Source organism: Phyllostomus discolor, chromosome 5, assembly GCF_004126475.2.
Source record: "Phyllostomus discolor isolate MPI-MPIP mPhyDis1 chromosome 5, mPhyDis1.pri.v3, whole genome shotgun sequence".
NCBI classification, from domain to species: domain Eukaryota; kingdom Metazoa; phylum Chordata; class Mammalia; order Chiroptera; family Phyllostomidae; genus Phyllostomus; species Phyllostomus discolor.
In genome coordinates, this window is record NC_040907.2 from 37,786,693 (window position 1) to 37,812,067 (window position 25,375).

Consider the following 25,375-nt stretch of genomic DNA (forward strand, 5'->3'; position numbering starts at 1 on the left):
GGCCACATAATACAGAAGTTTATACTCTTACCCTTTTAATAAGATATGAATGTATTTCTTTCAAACAGAAAAAAAGGCTTTACAACCCCCTATTCAGCCTTTCAGTATCAAATCAGCCTCAGAATGGCAAACATTTCCTATTCTCAGGCAGCTGGTGAGAAATACACAGTTCAGCTGCAACCAGCTGCAACCAGCTGCACTGTGTAGTTCAGAGGCACAGGATAATCAAGAAGGACACTGGCTGGGCCTTAGCTTCTACAGAACATTCTACTGGCAGAGTTTCAGAGAAAGGGCAATTTAAAGTGTACGTTGTAGTCAAATGGTAACCCTGACTACCTTCTTAAACATGATTGATTCTATTATTATAAGCTTTCAACTTAGGTGTGAATGGCCCATTTTTTTTTCTTTTTTCTTTTTAGGGACTTAAAAAAAAAGACCTCGGGGTGTCACAAATTTCGATCACACAAGGAAATGAAATAATTTAGTTGCCTTGGGAAACTATGAAATTCATGCCAGCTTTTCAGGCGTCCCAAGATTCAGGTTGCTTTACAGGTATAACTAAATTGGTGGCAAAGTTAAGCAATGAGTCAAACTCATGCTAAAATATCCTAGGTCTATTTTACTTTAAAGCATTTTAAGCATGCTTTACTTTGGAAGGCATCACAAACAGCAACATGCCATCTTCCAGAAACAGTCTTATATGGGAACTACTATAAGGACACAACCATGAGCCACTATCACACTGCTCAGAGCTCTCGAGAATATTCTGGAAGCATCACCGTGAACGGCTGCTTCTCCGCAGGGGCGAGAAATGAAATTCAGCAGCAGCTTTTGGTAGGAGAAGCACGGTTTTTATCTTAGAAAGCTTTTCTACTGGAATGGGTTTACTGAGAGCTACATTCCTCTGGAGTTTTAAATCTGTGGACCGTTGAACATTACTCCGCCTCTTTTGAAGTTACAAAATACTTTGTTTCTGGGGTAATAAGAATAGAAATTTCAGAAAATTAAATGCCTACAACTTCAGATAACCCAGATGACATACATGCAACAGCGTTCCACATAGAATTTATTCAACCCAACCCCTTGCATCTGATTAATCAAGGCACAGAAACTCCAAATTTTGCACCATCCCCCCTCCCAAAGTTGAGAAAATGCAAGGGGTCTCGCTGCAGTTCCTGGGATGTATGGAGAACAACTTTGTTACAAGTGTATCCAATGTCCCCAGCACCAGGGACTTCTGGGGCTCTGCTCTTCCCGCTTCACTTGCTCCGCAGCTTCTAGAGGTGGCGGTTGTTTTCATGAAGGCAGACCTTGCCAAGCTGGCCGACAAGATGCTGCGCACCCCTAAATGCTCGCGGTGCCGGAACCATGGCTTCCTGGTGGCAGTCAAGGGCCATGCGGGCAACTGTCGCTGGAAGCAGTGCACTTGTGACAAGTGCTACCTTATCACTGAACGCCAGAAGATCATGGCCGCACAGAAAATGCTCAGGAAGCAGGCCTCCGACGAGGATCAGGAGCTAGCCTCCCGGGCCGAAGCTGTGGCCCCAGCGTCCAGCCTCCGCCCGCTTCCTCCGCCGGCCAGTTCTGGAGACCTGGAGCCGGGCCCTGAGGACCGCGCGGCCACCTACTTGCAGGAGAGACCACCGCACGGCCCAAGCCCTGGCCCCAGCGCCTTCCAGCCAGTTCTGGCCGGCGGCGGCCACACCGGTGCAGGCGAGCAAGCTGCTGTGGCCATTCCGGGTTTCGTGGGGCCCCAGGTCGGGGCGGAGGCCACCAGCACGGGAGGTTCTGGCCACATGGAAACACGTAGACCACTGCGGCCCATTCCCGGCTCGTCATTCGCCTTTGGTAAGACTCCCAGGCTCCATGCAGCCTTCCTCTGCCATTGGTTCCTCTCCAGGCTGCAGCCTCCCCGAACCCCATGTTGGCGTCCCCGGATGGGACTTTGGGGAGGGGGTGGGGAAAATGCTTTCCGAAGTAAACTTGCTTTAAGAAAACTTTCTCTGAATACGGATTTGGGTTGAGTGGTTTTTTGCAAAAAAGGTACGAGAGATAGCAGTGGGTGGTGCAGACAGTTTTCAATACTTAACTATAACGCTTGTCTTTCTGTCTTGCAAGGATAAAATGGCCTCCAGTCCCCTTAGCCGGGCCTTCTTGAGGAGACATTGGCCCTACTGCGCTTGCGCACCTCTTCCCGCCCTTTTCTTGGGCTGGAGGCACCTCCCCCCAGGCCATCTCTGTGGGTGGGCCAGCACAATGATCACTGCGCCTGCGCATTCCTCCACCTTTTCCGAGAGCTGACCGCTCTTTCTAGAAGGCTTCTCTTCAACTCTACCTTCCTTCAGTCTGCCTGAGCACCTTTTCCCACTCATTTCTTGGGTAGGAGCTTTCCCCCACCCTGCCCCTCCTCCTGTAGGACTTCCTGTGCCTGGCCACCCTTCCGTCCCTTTCTGCATTCTGGAGGCCCCTCCTCTTATCCAAGCCAGGGCCCAGGGTGCATGTGCACCCAGGTTCATACCCTCCCCCACCTGTCCCTGGGTGTGGGTGGGTGGGAATGGGACACCTTTTTTTTGCTCCATGCAGGAGGAGAAAGTTGGTTCATTGAGATGCTATCTACTTTTTCCTGCCCACCATGTGCATAAATTACGTTGACCCTATGTATATTATGCTTTCAGTATTAAAGTGCAACTTCAAGTCACATGTAGATTTGAGGCTTTTAGGAAAATGGCTGGTTTTTAATTCAGATCCCTGTTGATTTTTCCTGGGAGGGGCGACGGGAGGCGCACACGTCTGAGTCCGGGGATGCGCCACGGACTCCGCCACCTCCGGTGAGCGCCTTCCGCCTGTGCGTTAGGGGGATTGGCCCGCGTGCACCCTGTAGGCCGTTTCTGTCTTCTGGGATATACTAGGAAAACCTGGTCCCCAGAGAACAGCAGTCCTGTGGAAGGATACCTTTCCACCCACCGATGCCCTCTTTGTTCCTTCACTCAGCGTGGGGGACTGAGCGCGTAACTAGGTGCCAGACAATAGTGATGAACTGGCGATGGGGATTGAAGTCCAATCCCTTGCTCTCAGGGATCTTCTCCGTGTGTGAGGAGTTGCGCCGATCAGAGAATCACACAACTCGTTGTGTAGAGCTCTCTAACCGTTAATGGTCTAGCTGCAGTCCTAAGGAAGGGGAGAAGTTGAGTACTGAGGAGGCCAAGTGGGTTTAGGGAAGAACGCCTTCCAAGATGAGGGAACAGCATCTGCAGAGGCCTTGAGGTGGACGCGAAAGAAGAAACTGCTAGTTTATCGCACTGGAGGAGGCTGGAGTGGAAGCAGGAGTCAGCCCGAGTGGGCTTTGTGTCCGTGCCCAGGATTTTTTCAAGCCACGGGATGTGGCCGAAAGGTTTAAAAAGTGGGGAGGGTCAAAAGCATAATGGATGTGGGAGTTCTTTGTAAATGGATCTGAGTGTTTACTGTACCTGTCTTTGGATAGTAATGTGATGCTCTTTTCCCCAGCTCTTTGTGTTTTTCATGCTGCCCTCATTGCTTGCCTTCGTAGGGCTCTCTTTGAACATCCACTCAGATTCTGTGGTGGGGTCTGAGTACCTGGAGAGAGATCCGTCCAAGCTGTATCCCAGCTGCTCCAGCATGTACCCCTATCACCCATTCCCGCTGGGCTACCAGGATGTGTCCCCAGGCTTGGGGATCCCTCTGCAGCAGGGCTTCCGGCACGTGTCCTACAGCCCCTACCACGGAGGAGGCTCGGTGAGTGCCACTCTGACTCCTTTCCGGGTTCCTCCTCGTCCCATTTGCTCTTGCACGTATATGTGCTCAATTTCAGGATGCCAGTGGGCTTTCTTGTCCAGTGTGCACCTCTGGAAGTGCACCTGTGTACATAAGTCCAGGTCCAGTCATGTGTACTCAGGTCAGCCTGGGCTGTGGCATTTGCCTTTTAGAGTTGTAGACTAGAAAGCTCTGGGAGCTCAGATGCATCTCAAATGAGCTGGGGAACACTGACTGAGTGACCACCCGTTCAGGCTGGTGGAGTGCTGGCGCTCGCAGGGCCATTTGTGTTGCCAGGCACCGGAAGGGAAATGCCACTTTCCTGGAGCCATCCGTTCAGGGCAGAGGCAGGAGCAGACACAGGTCCCCCACTCAAAGGTATGGCCCGCTTGAGACTGCAGAGTTCTTTCAGGAGGAAGTGCCATTTAAGGTTACTCGTGAAAACTGTGGAAACCTTTTCTCCAAACACCTGTCACCTTGGGAAACACGTGTTGAAAAAAGGAATGATGTTCAGTCCTTTCATAAGATCAGCGGTCAGTTAAAAACCGGTGTGCTCTGCAGGCCTGGAGTTTTGAGTATTGGCGTGTAAGGCAGGCCGTCCCTGCTGTATGAGATACAAGTCGGGGTGACCGGGTTTTGTGGCTTTAGTTACCAGCTACTTCCGGACCAGGACAGTTTAAAGCCATCTCCCTGGGAGCTACCAGGACTGCAGGCAGGGCAGTGAAAGGCCTGGGGGGCTAGTCCTGACTTTGGGCCCGTGAGGCTGGACCCGGAGAGGAGGCTGGCTCCAGTGCAGCTCACGGTCAAGGAAATGTAGACCACCATGGCCTTTATCCTTCCCTCAGAGCGAAAAGCCTAACCTTGAGTGTTAGAGAGATGTTCCCTCAAGTGGAGGGTAGGGAAGAGGGAAGAGAGAGCAGGCTTGTTTGGTTTAATGTGGAAAGCGATAAAGCAAAAAGGTGAAACCTCGACGTTTACGTAGTGAGGGTCACTTGCCACAGCATGTGGAGCTAGTTCGACGGAGCCCTAGCTCTGCCCGGGCAGGTCAGGTGTGTGGGGCGCTGGACCCCACTCCTGCCTCAGCCTCGGTGGGCCCCTTCTCTCTGTTCAGACATTGTAAAGTTCTATGTGTGCATCACTTTCCATTGATTCAAGTAGGGAAAATCTGAAAACCACTGTTCTTAATAATTTCTAGGGCATCTACTGACCCTTATTTGAGCCTTCAAGGCACGTGTTGTTATTGCATTGTAGAGGAGAGGAAGAAGGCTTGGAGAAGTTCTGTATCTCTCTGAGGTCCCAGAGCTGGTTGGTGCGGGACTGGGATCCAAATGATCAGCAGGTCCATAATGGAAACAGGACATGCACCCGGGCTGCCCTACTCTGGATCTGGCTGCTTTCTGCTACCCTAAGCCTGTCTCTCAGGCAGAGGTAGAGTAAATAAGACTCTCACCACCACCCTGCCCCACCTGAAATCTGTGGGTACTAGCCACCCCCTTGCAGCCCGAGAGGCAGTGTGGCGTCTCTAGCCTCCACACAAAGAGAGGGGTCGTGGCCAAGTGGAGCGCGCACCCACCGTCTGCTCACACAGAAGCCTGGAGCCTGGCGTCCAGAGCAGGGCTCTGATTGACAGCCCGCCAGACGGCCATTGTTAAAGAGTGTGATCTCAGCTGGTTTGTGTGGGCCTGCACTGCCACCACAGGCCCCAGGCAGGAGCTGCCATCCAGGGGAAACTTGGCTGAGTAGCTTGGAATTAAAGCACTGATGATCCCCCTCCCACCCACTTCACGTCTGTGTAGAAGATCCAGCGTTTATTTGTAAAGCTGTTTCAGACCAAGAGCCTGTGAATGGCTTTCATCCTTGTCCCACTCCCCCTGCCCAGCACCCGCACACTCCCCAGGGATGTCGTCTGCCTTCTCTTCCTGTGTCTGTCCCACCTGCCGCTGCCTCGCTCCCCCTGTTCTCTCCCCACAAAAGATCACAGACCTGGAGTTGGACAGACCTGGTGTCCAGTCCTCCTTTTCACAGGCTGTGTGGCCTGGGGAAGTCACCTACTTCTGCGGCCCTCACTCAGGTTCTCCGTCTGTCAGCGGGGGGTGAGAGTACCCATCTCACAGGGCCATCGACAGATTAAATAGGGTGCCTGGCACAGGGTCTGGCGTATAGTAGGTACTTAAAAGTAGGCTTTCTTTCCTTCTTTGTGGGCACATTAAGTTAGGAAATGCTGGATTAATCTAAGGAGATTTTTGCAGATGGCCTCCAGGCTTTAATGTTCTCATGTGTGACTCACCGTTGTGTGGGCAGTGTGTGGGGTTTCTCCAACTCCCTGGACAAAGAACACTGAAAAGCACTTAAAAAATACCTCGTAGGACACCAGAATTCTCCGGAACACAGTTTGTGAAGTGCTGTTCTGAAGTATCTGGATGGAGAATAAATAATAGGAACTACACCTGAAATTCCTTGTTATTTTTTAGTATACTCATGTCTTTCTCAGTTAGACTTTGAGCTGCACAGTCACTGCCCCTCCAGATCCCTTCCTTCCGGCCCTGGGGTCCAGTGGCCTGGGGCTAGCTGCCATCTTCTGAAGAAGGAACAGAAGCACAGAACACTTGATGGCTGAAGCCACTTTCCTGAGGTCACCCAGCTTCCCCGACTCAGTAATAGCTGCACTACATACACCCAGGTGTTCTGTCCTATTAGAATAGGGCACCTGAAGACTCCCTGACTGTTAACGACAAGGCATTACGTGTGCCAGAAGGTGGGGTCTCCACAAGAGGTTGGGGATGCACCTGACCCTTGCCCAGAGCAGCAGGGTCACGCAGACTTGGGGTCCAGTCCTGCCTCAGTCACTCGCCAGCCCTGAGGCCCAGAGACCGTAGCTTCATTCCACGGATGCTGGTTTTCGCCATTACAGTGGGGGTGGGGAGAGAGCCGCCCTCCGTGGGTCGTCAGGATGGAACGAGGTAATAGGTCTAAGCACGGGCGGCAGGCTCAGTCCCGGCCACTGGGTGGCTCTTCCTCAGGCCAAGGTGAGATGTGCTTGCACACCTTCTTGCCTTCCGTCGTTAGGTGGGTGTCTGCTGAACACCCAGTTTCAAGTGCCTCCTGTCCAGGTGTTTGGGCCGCACAGGTGAATCTAGCCCATGGGGAGCGCCCCATTTGGGAGATGGGACATGTCCAATCAGCCCATCTGGCTAACCGTCTCCCTGTCTGGCTTCTCTGCTGAGTGTGCCGCGCAGGTATCGGAGCCAGGGGAAGACTTCCAGCCAAGCTACCCCACACCGCCCACCCTGCTGCCGCCGCCCACCCTGCTGCCACCACCACCACCGCTGTCGCCGCAGCCCCAGTTCCTCCCACCAGGCTTCCTCTCTGCGATCCACTTCCTGCCGCCGCTGCCGCCGCCGCCACCACCAGCATCCTTCTCACTGCCCATGCATTCTGATACAGACCAGGAGACCGCTGGTGAGTGAGGACCAGCCTTCTAGTGTGGGGGGGGAGCCGGGAGGCCTTTTTGGAGCAAGGTGGCTAACCTGAAGTAGATGTGGAGAGAGGGAGATGGAGAACAATTAAAATGTGCCTGGCCTGGGACAAGCTCTTTCCTTAACACCCCCTTAAATTCCATGCATAGGCAAAGGGAGGGGGTGTCCCTCTCAGCTGAGGAAGCCAACAGAACCCTGAGCGGTTCTCAGAGATGTAAATGGCATGGCTCAGATTTCAACAGGATTCTATGTCTGGCTGCAGTGCCTTATCCAGAAATGGCTCTTCGGGGCCGTGGGCAGGGGTGTGGAGGCAGGCGTGAGTGTGGTGTGTTCAGAAGAGAGGTGCCAGGCCTCTGTGGCAGGGAAGCAGCAAGTGCGTGGCCTGGAGCAGTGGCAGGAGCCCTTTCCGGTCTGGTGGGGGGCGGTCCTCTCCCCGGCCACTCTGGAGAGGGAATCTGCCCCGGAGCTGGAGACGCGGCCTGCGCAGCGCTGCCTCCGGTGCGTGGGGCGAGGTTCGCCAGTCACAACCCTTCTCTGGGCCTCAGTCTTCCGGAAAGTGAGCCCCTTCATTGGCTGACTGTGAAGGTCAACTGAAATTCTGAATGTGAAAGTGCTTTGGGTTTTCTTTTAAGGGCCCTTTGCAGAATGAATTCAACCATCTCTGGGTTGCGTTACTTTTATGTTAAAGGATTTTTTTTTAAATCTCTTTCAATCCTCTCCTGACACCTCTCAGGAAAAGAAATGATTTGGAGAGGGTTGGCAAACTCGGCACAGCCCTCCCAGTGACTGTCAGAAAGAGTTCCTGAGCTGGGTCCGTCTGCCGACACCATTCCCGTTTCAGGGAATGGGACACTGAGGCCCGCTGCATGAGCGCTGTGTGTAAGCTGCCCGGATCTGTGAGCTGGAGCGGTGGCCTGAAGGACGCACGCTGGCCTTGGTGCTGGCCAGCCAGGCTCCCGCACTTACCAGCCCTGTGACCTTGGGCAAGTTAGTTCACTCCGTGGGGCCTCAGCATCAGTATCTGCAAAAGTGGGCCGAGAGCACCCCCTACCTCGTGAGGCTGTTCTGAGGGTTACAGAACCTGCAGTGATGGAGACACTAGTGGAGAGTTGGTTCTCACTGACCGTTGTACCTGGCCCCCGTGCCAGCCTGATGTTGCCAGGCAGGGGTCCTCTCGTTCGGCAAGGGGAGGAGCTGGGGTCAGAGCTTCGAGGCAGCTTGTGCCGTGCCGCCCAGCCTGTGACAGGCAGGACTGGAGTTTGAACTTGAGCCTGTATCACGTGGGGACTAGACTTCCAGTCTCCTCACACCTGGCAAATTAAAGGCAAATTAATTCTTCTTAGGGCCTGAAAATAGGTAATTTTCCTACTTCTAAGTCCAGTCCCTCTTGTTTGTTCTTTGCAGATGACCAGGATGCAGAGGCGCCACGTGAGCCCGGCCAGCCTGCGTCTCAGGAGCAGTCCGACTAGGCCCGGGCCCTGGGCCTGCAGAGCGGGGCAGTGGGGGTGTGGCTGCCGAGGTGTTCTTGTCGTGTTCAGTGCTGTGCAGGGAGGGAGAGTAGTGATAGACATAAGATAGAGTTAATTCCCACTTCAAGATAGGAGGAATGAGGGTGGTTTCTAAGTTTCTCTAAATCCTGAGATGTGAGCTTGTACAGGAGAAGGGAGGAGGAAGTTCCCGGGGGAGGACCAGGGCTGCGAGAAGGGGGGCTGGTGGGAACTCACGTTTAGGAATGAATTTAACCATCTCTGGGCTATGCTGCCCTTGATGAGACTCCCCCTTGGAGGCGTCCTTTGATTTCCTCAGGCCCGCCCCCGACAGGAGGCGCCATGCATTTCGGCCTTCTGCCTTGGCCTGTCCCCAGCCGGGGGCAGCACGAACACCAGGCTTCCGGAGCGTCCAGGGGGGTGGTGCGAGCAGCCAGGACCAGGGCACTGACAGCAGGTTCTGGAATGTCCTCCTTCGCTGCTCTGCCCCCCTGTGGCTGACCTAGCCACTGCCCCTTGCCCCTTCTCCATGGGGCCCTGCCAGTAAGCATTGTGACCACTGGGGCCGCTTCTCCTCCCCTCCATAAAGTTTAAGCCACTTATAGGCTTCATTTGTAGTTTTTAAAAAATCTATTACAGTTTTATTATTTAGTGTTTTTATAGTGCTTGCCAACTTAAAAAAGTGGGCCGTTTATAAGCACTTATGCTGTTCTCAGAGAATGGAATGGTGCTTCCAAAGTGCCTACGACATCAGCAATTTCTTCTCTGGGGACAGGTTGACTGTTGAAATAAAATGAGCATGGAAATCCCTGTGGAAGGCGTATTCTGTCTAAACCCTTGTGGAAGGCAGTGTCGGGTGGAGAGGTTGGGGGCCTGCCGCCTGCGTCCAGTGTGTGCTCACTTCGTCCTCCCCATCCCTGCCTTTGGGTATCGGGAGACACCGGAACTACTGTTAAGAAATGGAAGCTTCTTCAGGAAATCCAATGCAGACACACAAAATGTGACAATGTGTTTTCATTTCCTTTTCCCGGGTCTTTTCAAGGCTCCAGCAGACAGACATGGTTTTAGGACCTTGGGGCTCTTCCCCTACTTTTATTTGCTCATTTATATAAACCTTCCCCTACATCTGCCCTGGCCGGTGTGGCTGGGTTGGACCTTTGTCCCAGAAACTAAAAGGTCGCAGTTTGATTACCAGTCAGGGCTCATGCAAAAGGCAAATGATTGATGTTTCTCTCCCTCAGTTCCTCTAAAACCACTAAGCATGTCCGTAGGTGAAGAGTCCACTTCTGTCTTAGATTTGGAGCCTGGCAGTCACCAGCTCAGCCCCTGTGGAAAGTGAGCTGTAGCAGGAGAAACACACTGTCTGGTGGCATTGGGACAGCAACGTGGACAGAGGAAGAGGGGTTGTGGGGATGGTGGGAGACAGCCTGAGCAGTTGGGGCCCCGCTGCCTCTTAGAGTGCAAGAGCCAGTTAGGCCCAGATAGGCACTCGCGGTACGGGACAGGGTGGGGACCCGGACTGAAGCATGCCAGGGCCAGGGCCAGTGTCCTGTTCTCTGTCCAGGGAAAGACGCCCCAGGAGGGCAGGCTGGCCTGCTTCCTGTCTTGCCTGTGGGCAGGGGTGCCCACACACCCTCCCAGCACAGGTAGCAGGAGGATCACTGACAAGCAGTACCGTCCCCCACCTCCCCCTTCGTGGGGATCTTTAGTTCCTGCATTAGAGGCGCAGTGGTTCCTGCAGGGCAAGACCAGGCGTTGGCTTGGGTCTGGGCCTGATGATGCCGCGATTTCACACTTGCCTGGCTCACAGGCTGCAGCCGTGGGCCACCCAAGGCTGGTCCTGCCCCCGGAGCCGCAGTGATATGAGAGTCCTGCGAGGGTGTCGGAGGAGACCTGGCCTCTGCTCCCGCTCAGTCTCACCTGTCCATGTGGTCAGGCAGGGCTAATCAGCCCCCACTTTTTTCTTTTTAATCACACCTTGTTTTATCCTAGGCTCCATGTTTTGAAAGGTTTTTTTCCAACCAAGTTGCGTTACTCGATAAAGCTGCTTTCTGTATCTGATCAAAGCACACTGAGGTGTGGGACAACCTGTGACCGTTCCAGACTAATGCGAGGACGCAGGATGTTTGGTTAGCCTGCGGGGTTTGGGGCGCAAGCTCTGGCTGGTGAGGAGAGTGGTGTCCTGTAGGGCTCAGTCCGCAGGCCTCCAGGAAGAGGGTTGTTCACTTCTATAGGCCTGCGACCCCATGAATCTCCAGAGACTGGTCTGCGTCTTTTCTGGAGCCTTGAAGGTGCTTCTGGGGTGATAAGACCGACTCGGGGGCGCGGTGGGAAGCCTGCCTGCCTGCCTTTCCCTGGGTGTGAACCCCAAATTGTCCTTTCCTGTGGGCTCTCGCCGTGGTCACTTCCCCTGGTGGGGTCAGTGGACCCCGCTCCCTGCTTCCAGTCACTCAATGCGGCCCATGCTTCTGCACGCCTTGCTCTTCCAGGCTGTCCGGAGCAGAGTGAGCATGAAATGAACAGATCGCGTGCTTCCAACCTGCTCCCATGCCTTTCAAGGCTCCCTACTGCCCCCAGAATAAAGAACTTTAACCTGGCCTGCCCACCCACCTTTCCAGCCTCCTCTCCCTCTGCGGGGTCAGCTGGGGTCAGCCAGGTTCAGGCAGCAAAGAATGGGCAGCAGTACTCACCCCAAAGGGGCGGGCTTGGCTGTGAGCCCAGAGGGTGTCCTGGAAGGCAGCAGGTCTGCCTTTCCGGACGCCGCTGCGCCGGCGAGGTGCTGCCAGGAGAGGGCGGCGGGCGGCAGCTGTGGGCGGGGCGACGGGGGGGGGGGGGTGGCGAGACCACAGTAGGGTAGGGGCCTTCACCCCCCACCCTCCACCCCACCGACTCCAGGGCCAGCGCGGCAGCCAGGCTGGAGGAACAGGTTACTGCAGCACCGGTGTCGAAGTGCCTCCTGGAGGCCTGTGATCTTCCTGGGAAGTCAAAACAGCGAGCCTGCAGGCTAGGCTGTGTGATCACCAGCCCCAGCAGTCATCTTTGCGCTGCGCAGTAGATGCCCTCCTATCCTGTCCTGGTCTTCAGGCAGCAGCCCCAACCCAATGACGAGTAATCCCCACCTCCTCTCTTTTTGCGCTTTTGCGCCTGCTGAGTCTCCTGTCTAGCCTCCTACTCACCATCACGGACTTCTCTCCTGCTTACCCTTTCCGGCTTAGTCCAGGTGCCCCTTCTCCAGGCTCCCTCTACCTGGACTAGGAGGGTCTGTGGGGCCTGCCCAGGCCCTCTGCTGCCCTGTCACACTGATCCCACTGAGCAGAGTCCCTCCTACAAGTCTGTGGGCTTCCTGGAGGCAGTGACAAGGTCTCATTTGTCTGTGTCCCCAGCCCCCATTTGTGGAGCTTAGCATCGGTTAAGCTGGTGGTTACTGAGGGCCGGTTCCAGAATAAGTGGCTGACTTTCTGGGCCATCTTGTGGGTTTTGGGTGGAGGGTTGACTTGCTCTGCCTCTGGCCACGCACAGCAGCAGCATTTGCTGTACATTTGTACCCTGTCTGAGGAGCCCCCGCACGTGGAATCGGCCTTCACTGAAACTCCACTGGGCGCCAAGCACTGTGCACCCTTCCCGCAGTAACCCTCACAGCCACCTGGGAAGACTTGCGCTGTCACCTCTCGTCTGTAAAGGACAGTGAGCCACAGAGGGATAGTGATTTGTCCAAAGCCACACAGCTTGGAAGCAGCCAAAGGCATGCAGAGGGCAACCGACATCCCTGGGCACCGGGTCTAGAGTTTTAAACATCCATTTTGCCCCGAATTAACATCTCGAGATTTTTGAACATGGACCACATGGATGCACCCTGGCTTCTGGACGGATTCAAGCAGCACAGAGAGGGCAGCCCGCGGGCATTCGCCCCTCGAAACCACTGCCCACTCCGAGGGAGAGTGCTGAAGTCAGCATCGCGGTGATTGGTGATCAGTGATATGTGAGGGAGGGGCCCCAGGGCCCCCTGGCGCCTGAGCCCCCACCGTGGAGGGGGTCACCATGAGCCCCGTGATGCCAGCGGGTGCCGACAGAGTGCTTGTTCTGCGGGCAGGGCACAGTGAGGAGGCACGTTTTCTGAGCTGCACCTCTAGGTTCTGGTCCCCCAAACCCTTCGGAGAGCAGCTTTCCCAACCACGATGCCCCAATTCCTCTGGAAAGTGGGGTGGGAGTGCTCTGCTTCCTCCTGGAAACAACACACCCCTCTGGGCCTAGAGCTGGGGGCGAGCTTCTCTCTCTGCAGCCCTGAGGATTCTTTTTTTTTAAATCTTTACTTGAGGATATATTTTGATTGATTTTTTTAGAGAGAGAGGAGGGTGTGTGTGTGCAGAGAAAGAAAGAGATGTGAAAGAGAAGCCTTGAATGGTTGTCTCCTAGCCAGGCCCTGACTGGGGATCGAACCCGCAGCCCTTCGGTGTACAGGGACGCTCCACCCAGCCCACATCAGCAGGGCCCCTGATGATCCTTCCAGCTCCCTCCACCCCTGTGCTCTGTGGTTTTCATGGGCCTGGGCCTAGGTCTCTCTTACTGGGGAGCTGCTCAGAAACCCAAGGAAGAGCCACAGCCTTTCCTCCTGGGCCCTGCCCTTCACCCTTGCCTCTTCCTGGCTGTGTGCTCTTGGGCGCATCACGTAACCTCTCTGAGCCGCCCTCTGCCCCTGGCGACATTGGTTCAGGGACTCTGTGCTGAGGGTGCAGGGAGTTCCTGTGTGAAATTCCACCTCTGATGCCACCTCTCAGTGCACGGAACATGGGCCCTGTGTTGTCATCGTCCGTGTCAGGAGGCTGAGGCCTGCAGCTGTGGCTCTTCACTCCCTGCTGCTTCCCAGTGCCAGGCGCCATGCTGAGCACTTCCCACACATTCTCTCTGTGAACGCTCACAATGACCCGCCGGCAGGCCCCACAACAGTCCTGTCCCACAGATGGCAAGATTGAGGCCTGCAGAGGTGAGGTTCCCGCACTTGGCATACTGTCTGTAAGTTACAGAGCTGGGCTTAAATCCAGATTCCACCTGAATCCAAAGCTAAGTCCCTAACCACAGTACATGTGGTCTCCTGCTTCTGGGGGTGGGGGGAGAGGGTTCGGAGGGTCGGGGGTGGGGTTGTGAGTCTTGGGGAAGTTGTGGCCCCCCAGACTGGCTGCCCCACTGCAGCCCACTCAGCCCAGGCCGGTGCCAAGGCACGTGGACGGGACAAGCATAAAGAACAACCTGGCTCACCTCTTCCACAAGCTGTGAAATAATGGTTTTAAAAATTTTCAAACCCTTTCATTTTGTTTTGAAAATAAAGAAAGCATGAAGTTGATTGGAAAACAATAGCATTAATAGTATGTTAAAATTTAAATCTAAGCCTTTTCACAAGGTATACAGGAAATTCGTAAAAATAATGCTTTTAATTTGTAGCCTAGGAGACAGTTTTGATTTGTACTGAGCTATTTCTTTATAGGTTTGTTTCTCCCTCTTTCTTCAGAGCTTTTGTTTTTGTTTAAAAATAATTAATTGTGAATATCCGTAATGCGTGGAAATGGTGAACAATCTGAAAGGGTAACCCTCCTCTCTCACCCACTCCTGTCTATCCCCTTGGAGGGCCCCCCATGTATGCATCTCCTCCCCGAGATGATTTTTACAAGCTGAGCGTGTTTAACTCGTCTTTAATTTTGAGATAATTATAGGCTCACATGTGGTTGTAAGAAACAATACAGAGAAATCTCACCCCCGATAGTAGCATTGTCCAAAACAAGGCCACAGTCTCAGAAACCAAATGTGGACATTGATGCAGCCCACTCGGCTCATGCAGGTGCAGGGTTACATTCCGTGTTCGAGTTCATCGCTGTGTCGGGAAGCTCAGGTTAAGGCTCATTTATGCATGTATCTGTTTGTTTGTTTGCCTCCGGACGGACATTCCGCTGCTGCCGCTGCACCCATCGGAGACATCTTCCCCCACGGAACTGTTTGCACCTTTGCCCAAATCAGCTGAGCTTGCAAGTGTGGGTCCGTTTTTGAGTTTTCTCATCTGTTCCATGGATCTGTTTTTGTTTGTTTGTTTGTTTGTTTGTTTTCAACACACAAACAGCAGCGTACGATCCGCACTGTCCTGCAGCTTTCTCTTCTCACTGACACCAGACCGGGGTTCCTCCTGAGCCTTTTCTGCGCCGTGGGCCCCTCTGTCAGTCTGGGAAAGCCCAGGACCTCGTCTCGGAGCAGCGCTTTCAGTGGATAAAACAAAATACATAAGATTACAGAAGAAACCAATTACGTTTAATATATTTGTCAAACAGAAGACTGCATTTGTGGGTTAGTAATACATGTACTTCTTTATGAACACACTCAGTAACAAGAGCGAGTGGTGGGATAATCACTGTTAATATTTCAAAGTAGCGCCAGTCGTTGATCCTTGGAGATACCCTCCACAACTGTAAGCGATGGGAGAAAACCTGTGATTTCCGCCTGTGGCCAGGTCACCGCCGGCGCTGCTGGGGTTGGCGGCCTACGTTCACCGTGGGGGGACACTGGACTGGAGATAGAGGTCAGCGTGGGGGGACACTGGACTGGAGATAGAGGTCAGCGAAAATCGAGGTGTGGCTTTCTTCCCCAGCCAAGTCCATGAGCTCTACACTGTCTCTGGGACCCCAGTTGTGAACTTCTGCATCAGAACTTGGGGCTCCTCCGGTCTCCCTCACTCTGACTGCTGTCCAGTATCTCACGGAAGGGAAATGCCTGTATTTGTTTGACCAGTGAGACTGCCACTATGAGACTGCCAGGTTGTTTTCTATCTTTTGCTATTACTTTTAATTTCGTTTTTAAAACATTTCTCCTGCTCAAGCAGGGCCACCAAGATGGCCCCCAGGGCCTTCAGAGACATCCCCAAGCAGCGGTACAGACACAGCCCGGATGCAGAGGGTGCCTTGCCTCTCCATCTCCTCCTGGGGCTGTTCGCCCCCACACCTTGCCGTCCCTCGCACCTGCCCCCCAAGCCCGGACTGGGGACTCCACGCCGGCCCTCGAGAGCAAGTGGTCGGCGGGCTGGGGAGGCTTCCCCGAGCCACACCGCATCCTGTGAGCAGATGTACAGCTTCTCTGTGCCTTTGTGCTACATTTTATTAACAGCAGATTGCAAGATGCTAACATTCTATCCTGTCAGCTCTGCGTTTGAGCTAGCGCAGGCACTCGGCTGTCAGTAATTAGCTGCTGGGTGGTGTCTTTTCTTCTTTCTTTTTTTTTAAATTGGAATCAGAACATCTTTTTTCTCTCTTCCTTTCTTTCTTCTTGGTAGTGGATGCAGTCGATGGATCACTCCGTGTGGACTTGGCTGTTTTCCACATTCACGGGCAGTTAGTTCCCCACTGTAACCCGGTTCCCCAGCAAATGCTGCACTGCCTCCCAGCACTGGCGGCCATTGGCCGGGGCCTTTGCTCCCCTCGCTGCTCTCCACCTGGGGAAACAAGAGATAGTAACACCTCATTCTGAAATGTGTGAAACGTCTTTAATTAAGTCAGTGTTTTCTAAACATCTGGCTTTTGTATATAGATTTTTCCCAAATTGGAGCTTTTGTTTTTGTTGTTTTTTTCACTAGCATGGCATATTCACACCAGTCATGGGTGATGTCAGCCACCATCTGCCACATCAGCCACGGCCCGTGTCCTGTCCACAGGCTCAGTCAGCGTTCACCGGGCACCGAAAACGGGCCGGGCCATGTGCTGGGCTCTGAGGACAGAGGTGATGTTTCTCTCCCACCTCCAGGCCTGGGTGTCCTAAGACCCCGCCATCTGAGCACGCCTCCCACGTAAAACCCTTCTCCCGCTCCCACTGCTCCGGGAAAGTCCGGCCTTCCCAGGCTGGCCCATCACAACCCACCGGCCAGCTGCCCGCTCCACACTCTGTGCCTCTTTGTCTCGTTGCACTAGAATCTCCCCAAATGCCCGCAGGCCCTGTCTGAGCAGGTTCTCTCCCCCGCAGCCCCAGCCCTGCCATCGGCACCTCCATGGAGCCTGCTCTGAGCCTCCTCATGAAGTCCAGCCTTGCTCTTCTTTGGTGCCAGGTGTGCCCTGCGATGATCCCTCCAAGACTTTACTGCACTTATCGCCTTTTCCGTGGGTTTGTTGCAGGTAACGATGACATCTGATTCGCCCATTGAAGTCACCAGATATGACCTCCTGGCTAAATCCACTGGTCAGTTCTCTGTCCTCTGTTTCTGTGGTCTCCTAACATGTTTTACACACATTTCTACAGACTTCTGGACGCCCCCTCCCTTGATCCCCCGGCCTCACACCTTTCTCCATCCATTGCTGCTCTTCCCCCTTCTCTGCCTGCCTGCCGGGTGCCGGCACTCCCTGGGTGGGCGCAGGATGCCCCTTTCCTCCATCAGTGTTTGTTCAAGCTGCTCCTCTCGGTCCACGTCCTGACACTCTGCCCAGCAAGGAGGAAGGGCCAGCCTAGGCTCTGGACTTCCATCAGCCTCATGTCTGACTTACACAACCACCCAAACTGCACATCCAAATGGTGTCCTGGCCGTGTGGGCTGTGGCAGGAAACAGAAGCCAACTTGGAAGGTTCAAGAGATTTTAGTGAGAGGGCTTTTCTCAGAGGTGTGAACAGGGTTAAAGAACCAACAAGAGATACTGAGGCACTCAGAGACTAGCCACATGGGAGCCATTCCCACCCCAGGGTGGAAGGGACAGGGGTGGGCCCTGCAGGGGCTGTGGTCATGGAGGGTTGTAACTGCAGCCCAAATAAAGAGCTCTGGAGCAGGAAGGAAAATGGGTAGACATCCCACCTTGCTCTCCTCCTGTCCTCTGATCTCCCGTGAGTGCTTTCGCCGGCCAAAGACACCTGAAAGCCCTAAACTCATACGCTGAAGTCTTAACACCCAGTGTGGCTGTATTGGGAGATCTGGCCTCTAAGGAAGTAATTACAGTTAAATGCAGTCGTTAATAATGGGGCCCTGATCCAGTGGGATTAATGTCTTTAACAGAAGAGACACCAGAGAGCTTCCTTCCTCTTTCTCTCCATGCATACAAAGAAGAGTCATCTGAGCGTACAGCCCAATGGTGGCACCTCAAGCCAGAGGAAGAGGCCTCTAAAAGGAACCCACCCGGCTGGCACTTGGACCTTGAACGTCCTGCCCTCCAGAGTGGTGAGTAGTAAAGGCCTGTTGTCTGCGTCGTGCAGTCCGTGATGCTTTGTCACAGCAGCCTGAGCAGGCCAACACACCTGTTGTCGCCTTTTTTAAGTGAGCCATTGAGCAAGGATTGGATCAGCAGCGGAAGGAGAGGAACTGATGTCCACAGCCCGGCCACCTTGCGCCCCGAGTCACTGGAGCCTCTGGCGCGCATGCGCACGGCACAGGTACAGCTCCGCGATCTGCGGGCTTTGAGAGGTCCCGCCGCACACCCACGACCTTGTCACTGGTTTTCCAATCGCCTTCTCTCCAAGTCACTGAGCAGCCAGCTCACCCACAAGCCCCTGCCCCCCAGTCAGGGCTGACCCACACCTCGGGGTGCCTCTCCTCCCACTGAGGTGGGCACTCAGGTACCAGCTGATCCTCCCGCGGGAGCGTCTCCTTACACCACCGCCTTTGGGGGCTGCCCAGGGGGCTGGAACACAGCCCCCATCCACTTCCCGCCAGTGCTGGCCTACCGTTGTCACCCATTTGTAACCAGGATCCTGGTGGTTTCTCTTTTGCTAACGGGTCAAAGAAAATTCCCCCAAGAGAGACAGGAGAGCACCCGCGGCCCACTGGGCTCAGTGTGCCTCTGACTTCCGAGCGCCTTCCAGCCCGCTCCAGCCCGCTCCAGCCCGCTCTGTGCGCGCTGTTGTTTTGAAGGCGGGATGCTGCTGCTCACGCCCCGCTTGGTGCTTTGGGGAAGACACATCCAGTGTGCTCATTGTCTACGACTGCGTAACGAATGACTACAGACTTGGTGGCTTAAAGAACACCCACTTACTATCTCAGTTTCTGTAGGTCAGAGCCTAGGCAACCGCAGGACTGGATTCTGTGCTTGGGGTCTGGCCAGGGCTGCAATGTCCCCTGAGGCGCGGGGCCCTCTTTTAAGTCATTCACTTGCTGGTTCTGTGCAGGCGTAGGACTAAGGCCGCTGTCTTCTTGCTGACTATAAATTGGGAAGCACTCTCAGCTCCTGGAGGCCGCTCTCTGGCCCCAGCCACATGGGCATCTCACTGGGGCAGCTTTCTTCCTCAAAGCCAGCAGGGAGTCTCCCTCCAGGCTGCTAGGCTAGGGCCTTCTATACCATAATCACAGGAGTGACTACCCCACGGGGGGAGGCTCAGGGAGAGGCGTTGGTTACCTGGGGCGTGTCCACCAGGGAGCAGGACTCTCGGGTCATTTTGGAATTCTGCCATCACACATGGCCCCAGCAGGGAATAGCATGCTCACATGAAGACAGCTGAAGGGGGCTCAGTAAGGGAGCTAATGAAAAGATGTGGCAGGGAGCAGGAAACCAAAGGGAGAGTGCAGCACCTGGTGAGTCTCCTTAGCATCCTGAGGGATGACTTGAGGGGTGAGGGGACAGAGAAGCAGTGTGGGACCTGGAAAGAGAGAGTCATGCAGAGAAGTCTGTGGGAGAGAGCCATGCCCTGTCTGAGGGACATCCTGCAGGAGGGGGCTGGGAAGACCAGTGGCTTTCTTCCCCTCCCACCCTCCACTCTCCTGCTGCGGCCTTTTAACGCTGAGCCCAGCCAGAAGCCAGAGGATAAGGCGGCGCCTTGTGACAGTCCACACAGGTTGGGGGAGGAAAGGGCAGGCAGCAGGAGGACATCCAGCCTGGAGCTCAGGTCACTGGCCCTTCAGTGTCCTGTGGCTGTGGGGTCGAGTCTCTCCCAGAGCCAGTTGCCAGGCTGAGCAGAAGCACAGCCAGCAGAGAAGAGCACGCTGGCTCCGGGACCTCAGCGGTCTACACTGTGATTCCGGGGGGCATGCCCAGGGCCCCCACACCCACCTCTGGCTGCCCCAGACACTCCAGCTGCATTGGACTGCTGGGTCACATGGCCTGTGGGGCAGGGCAGCATGTACCAGAGTCCGGCCCAAACCCAGAGCCTTGTCTTACTTTGCACCCATAGCACACTGGCAGGCTCACCAGTTCCCCAGGAAATGGGTCCGAGCTGCAGCCCCAGATGCGGCATACGCAGCCTCCACAATCCAGACAGGCCCCACCAGCCCGTGCCTCTTATGTAGTGGTGGTTTATACAAGGCGTAGCCTCCCATCTTTCATTTTAGAGGAGGTATTTCAAATTCTCCCTCCTCCTGTCCTCTGACCTCTGACTGGAAGCCGGAGAGCAAAGGAGCCAGGAGATGCCGTCTGCAGGGTTCAGGCCCTCTGGACCCAGAGCAGAGGAAGGGGGATCTGCGTGTGTGAGAGGCAAAGGGAGAGCCACCAGCCCACAGCTCCCACCTGATACACAGAACAGAGCTCTCGGCCTTACCAGCCACCGCAGACCCCTGCACCCCCACCTCACCTCCCACCTGGGAGATGGCAGTGGTCTCCTAACTGGACCCCTTCCCTCCTGTCTCCTCCCAGCCCCACTGCGTTCCCCATAAGCAGCTGGAATGTCCTTACAAAATATCAGTCAGGTCAGGTCACTCTACTCCTGGCCCCAAAGCCTGCAGGGCTCCATTGCCTTCCCAGTAAAACCGTGACCCCTTGGCTAGTTCTGGATGAAGTGGCTGCCACCCGAGCTGGCACAGGAGGCAAATTCATCACTGCTCCATGCATGGCCCACTTTCATTTGCTTGATTGTTTGTTTTTAATCAGGTGATAAACACCCATGAGTCCGTCACTCCAGACAGAGGCCAGGCCCTTGACGGTTTCCTACATCCAGCCCTCGGGTCCTCAGTTCTCCTCTCACTCCCCCCCAACCCCCCGACCCCCACGCCCGCCATGGCCATCAGCATCCTGATCCTGGTGCCTCAGTCACTAGCTTTCCTTTTTTATTCCATTACATCCATACATGTTTCTAATTTTTTAGAAAGTTATTTTAGGCTGTGGTCTTCAGACAAACTTTTTTCACTGAACTTTATTTGCTCACCCATGATGTGCGCTGCTGTGACCCACTGGTTTCACCTGCTGTGTGACAGTCCCACGTGGCATCCCAGGTCCCTGGCGCCCTCCCTCTCGCTGGCCCTCAGAGTGCAGGTTGGCTGTGGAAGCTGGCCCACCTTCTACCATTCTTCCCTCACTCACCACATGCCAGCCACGCTGGCCTCTGTGCGCACTCCGCACTCGCCCCTGTCCCGGGGCCTTTGCACCTGCTGTGCTTTCTCTTCCTGGAATGCCTTTGCTGGTCCAGCTCGCCTTCATCATTCTGGTTTGGGTCCAATGTCACTTTCTCAGATGCCCACCCAGGCCCACCTGGGTCTGTAGCTCTCCCTTCCTGGGAACTGTCCCATGAGCCCAAAATCTTCCTGGAAGGCTTGAGGAGGGGTTCTGGTGGATGTGGCTGGAGCATTGGGGCACAGGGGTGGGGTGAGAGACGGGCCAGAGGGGCGGTTTGAGAGCAGAGGGAAGAAGGCCTCAGACGCCGTGCCAGTGAGGCTGTGCACTTCCATCCTTCAGTGTCAGGATCAGCGCCCCCAGAGAGGCTTCATGCAGCCTCCAGGCCTCTGAGGGGGGATGGGGGGCAGCTGCCCTATATGCTTGGTGAGTGAGCTTTTCCCCAAATTCATCCCTCAGAAAATGGGGTTGCTTCATTTTGAGACTTCGCAGACTTTTACATTTGATGGAACATTTGTTCAATTACTTTATTTTGAAAAAGAAACTTCTGTTTGGGGAATGCACATCAGACTAAAACAAGCTGTGGTGTTTTCGACACTTCTTAAGGTCACTGGTACAATCGGTGGGAAAGAGTCACCATTCTGAGGGGTGTGGCCTGACCGCTGTGAGGGCTGCCTGACGTCACACAGCCTAGCCTCACTGTTTCCTCGGAAGGACGGGATCTGCAGGGCTCTGTGGGCCTGTTCCTCTTGCTTTTCAGAAGGGGAAACTGAGGCCTGGGAGGTCAGTGACTTCCTAAGGTGCAGAGCCAGGCCCAGAAAGCAGTGTCCCTGCTTCTTCTGGAGCTTCAGGATTTCTCAGGGCGGAGTGGATGGAGGGCCTCACGCCAGGCACGAGGGATACAAAATCCTCCTGCTTTCTTGTCTTTGAAGGCAGGAATGATGTTATGGGGGAAGCACCAGCTTTGGAGCCAGGAGACCTGAGTTCTAACTCCCGGCTTCCCCAAGAATCAGCTGTGTGACCTTGGGCAAGTCACCACCCCTCTCTGAGCTTCAGTTTCCTCCTCTGCTGAGTGGACACAGGATGTCCTCCTCTGTCCTAGGATCTTGTGAGCTCCAGTTCTGCAGGGGTGGGGGAGTCATTCCTTGGAGTATGGGAGCCATGGGAGTGAAGGGGATGCTGTGGTGGATGGGGGCGGGAACCGTGGAGAAGAAGCTGTGGCCTCTCTCCAGCGGTCCAAGCAGCAGCGGGTGTGGCCTGCTCCAGGGTGCTGGCGGCAGGGCTCCGAAGAGCAGGGCCGGGTGGTTGGGCCGGCCGCACTCACGGCCCTCTGCCCAGTGGGTCCAACGACTCTCGCTACGGGAACATGTGTTTGCCACCACAGGCCTTGAATGTCTTGTAAAACCCACAATTTGTTCAAAAGGATAAACAGCATGAAAGGGGATGTGGAGCCTTCATCCAGGGCTGGGAGGGGCGGGTGGGCAGGGAGCTGCTCAGGGGCTGGTTTCCATTTAAACCAGATTTGCAGGCGTCGGTTCTCAGCTCCAGGGAGCCCCGCCTGGTACAGACCGTGTGCCTGACTGGCCTTGGATGAAAGACTCAGGGCCTCACTTTCTCCATCTGTGAAACAGGGGCAACAATAGGATAGGATCGATAGGATATCGATCCTATCAACGTAGGATCGATATGTGCAAAGTGCTTAGAGGAATCCCCAGAAGGATGAGCCATTATTCCTGTAGCAGACAGTCAGGTGTGCATTTCGTGACACCCAGAGGGATTAGCACTGGGACGGAGGAGGCCTGGACCTGGGGACCTGGGGACCTGGGGAGGCCTCTGCTAGATTGAAGGGGAAGAAGTTTCCTGGGGAGGGGACACTAATTTCCCAGATATAAACAGGGGACAGGTTACACAGGGTATCCAAGGGGCATGTAGGCCTCTGTCCCCTTCCTTCTCCCAGGACAGCCGCCTGTAGCCTGTCAGGACCTGGGCTTCCTCCTACCAATGGTTCAGACGCAGCAGGCTGGCCAAGCGCTGGTGGGGAAAGTGGAAGGAATGGCCACGAGGGGGCGCCACGACCCAAGCCAACCAGATACTCTGACAGAGCGCGCTCCCTAATCTTCTTGTAATTGGAAGGGGCTTGTTACTGCAATGAGAATCTGAAAGTTTGTCGTGATGTAGGGTTTATTCTCTCCTTGAGAGGGGGCAGGAGGCCCAGCTCAATCCCCAGTTCTGCCATAAACTTTGGGTAAGTCTCTTCCCTGCTTTTCGGGCCTGTTTCCCACTGGTCAATGGTCATGTCTTCTTCACCTGCGGGTGTGGGAAGTAGAGGGAGGTGGGCCCCTTGGGAGAGGGCCCAGCAGTGCTGGTGCCTCCCCACCCCAGCCCTGGCGGTCTGGTGCCTGGCCCCATCCACCCGTAGAGACCCCCATCAGTGCTCTGGGCCCTGAGGCTGCCTCCCTGCTCTTTAGGGCTTTGAAGTTTGCTGAGGATGTTTCCACATTGGCATAAGAGCCCTGACTGCTGGTATGGAAACCGAGGCACAGAGCACTGAATGCTTTAAAGTCCATGGTCCTAAAAATGCCCACAGCAGGGGATGCTGAGCTCTGGGCCCTGGGGCCAGGGCCTTGGGCCCTGTTTCTTCCCTATTTGCTGTTCCTTAAGGAGGCAGAAACCCCTGGGACCAGGGTTAGGGGCCACAGATATACTCATTAGCCCTGTAGGAGGCTGCCAGGCTGGAAGAAGGGTGCTGAGTCAAAGTCCTGGAGCATGGGCTGCAAAGCTTAGAGGATCATGGGAGGGGCGAGAAGCAGGAATCTGCATTTGTACCAGTTGCCCCACCTGGCTCTGAACTGGGTCCACCGACAATGCTATGGGGAACCGCTCTGTAGCTCTGTAGGCTACGGTAGCTCGTCCACAGGCGCCAGGCTGGACGTGCCTGAAAGCCCAGCACTAACCGACTGAAGGCGAGGCCCTCTGTGCAGCCACACACGGTCCAGCCTCTGAGAGACTCACAGCCCGGAGGCGGAGATGCCCATGGACAGCGGACGACACCATAACCAGTGCCATGATCTGGCAAGCGAAAGGAAGAATGTTCCACACAGAGGGAACAGCATAGACAAAGAACTGGAAACAAGAGGCAGAAGTGAAAGGAATGGGGTCTTATGGGAGAGGAGGGTGTGAAGGGAGGAGGCAGGGCTCTGACACAGAGGGGCCTGAGGCCTTACTGAGGTCTTTGGATTTTAAACTGGGGGTAGGGGTGGGAGTGGGGAGCTTGTATATCTTAATGGCCCTTTCACCTGAAAGTCTCCCACCAGCTGGGGCTCCCTTGCATGGGCCCTCCCCTGGCAGAGGCTCTGGCACCCCCAAAACATTATACCTCAGAATTGAGCTGCCCCCACTGGCCTGTAGGTTGGGAGGGGGTCAGCGGAGCGGGAGTGGGTGGGAGGTGGGAGCAAAGGCTGCAAAAGTAGGAGACAGGGTGGGTTGGGGGGAGGGAGGAAGGCAGGGAGCAGCTGATTTGTTTTAGAGCAAGAGGCTCTGGGCTGCGCTCTCAACTGTAGCATCAAAGGCTGCTTGGAAACGTGTACAGAATAGGGTGGAATATTATGGAAACTGTCTCCTCCGCTTTGTGGCCTGGGAATTCACGGTCATTGAGAAGAATTTCCCCTGGTCCCATATTTCTTCCTCTTTGAAAGTAAAGCTTTTGGGTCAAATAAATACAAATTATGGTCATACATTTCTTCTGAACTCAACTGGCTTCACCAACCATAACATAACATAAATGGACTGAACTTTTTTCAAACTCTTCTTCCAGCAGCAGTGGAGGGTCCTGTGGGCTGACCTTTGAGACTGGATATGGTGACATTCTAGTTTTCGCCTTTCCCATGACCACTGCTTGTAGTCATCGGCACCCGAGAACTGCCTGAGCGTGGGGGACCCACTCCTGTCCTAACGTGGCCACGCAAGGGTCTTGGGAAAGCCCCTGACTTCCCGAGCACCAGTGTCTTCCCCACAAAGAGGGATTAATTACACCCGCTGCTCGGTCATTTTAATTTTTCTCAAGAAATACAAACACATTGTTTCAAAAAGTCCATTAGTATCCATACTCTGGGCTGAGAACAAAAATGAAGAGTGCCCAAATTACCCCAGTCTCGGGCAGCCCCAATCCCAGTTCCACTTTCCAGAGGCAGCTACACACAACCCCTGAAGCCGTTTCTCTTGTATTTACGTTCATGCTCGGATTCGGGTTCACTGCCACTTCTCCACTCCCAGAGAGAGTTTGTACCGGCTTCCTGGGGAGGCAGCGGCGACTGGACTTTCCGCCCACGTGCCCACCACTTCCCTGTTCCTGACACTCCCAGGAGTTCCCGGGCGCACACTTT

General features: G+C 54.8%; 1 protein-coding gene across 1 annotated transcript; it reads left to right on the plus strand.

Annotated features, from left to right (window-relative positions):
• Positions 1-378: 378 nt before the first annotated feature.
• On the plus strand, positions 379-9,629 carry DMRTB1 (DMRT like family B with proline rich C-terminal 1). Its single transcript, XM_036027488.1, has 5 exons — positions 379-2,019; positions 2,855-2,877; positions 3,505-3,753; positions 7,008-7,230; positions 8,652-9,629. Exons 1-5 carry the CDS (start codon positions 1,152-1,154, stop codon positions 8,714-8,716), a joined length of 1,428 nt encoding a protein of 475 aa, XP_035883381.1. The 5' UTR covers positions 379-1,151; the 3' UTR covers positions 8,717-9,629.
• Positions 9,630-25,375: the final 15,746 nt, after the last annotated feature.

Coding starts and splice junctions, on each gene's coding strand:
- DMRTB1 (XM_036027488.1), top strand. CDS start 1,152: ATGCAAGGGGTCTCGCTGCAGTTCCTGGGATGTATGGAGAACAACTTT. Junction 2,878..3,504: donor GATTGGCCCGCGTGCACCCT/GTAGGCCGTTTC, acceptor TCTTTTCCCCAG/CTCTTTGTGTTTTTCATGCT. Junction 3,754..7,007: donor CCTACCACGGAGGAGGCTCG/GTGAGTGCCACT, acceptor TGTGCCGCGCAG/GTATCGGAGCCAGGGGAAGA.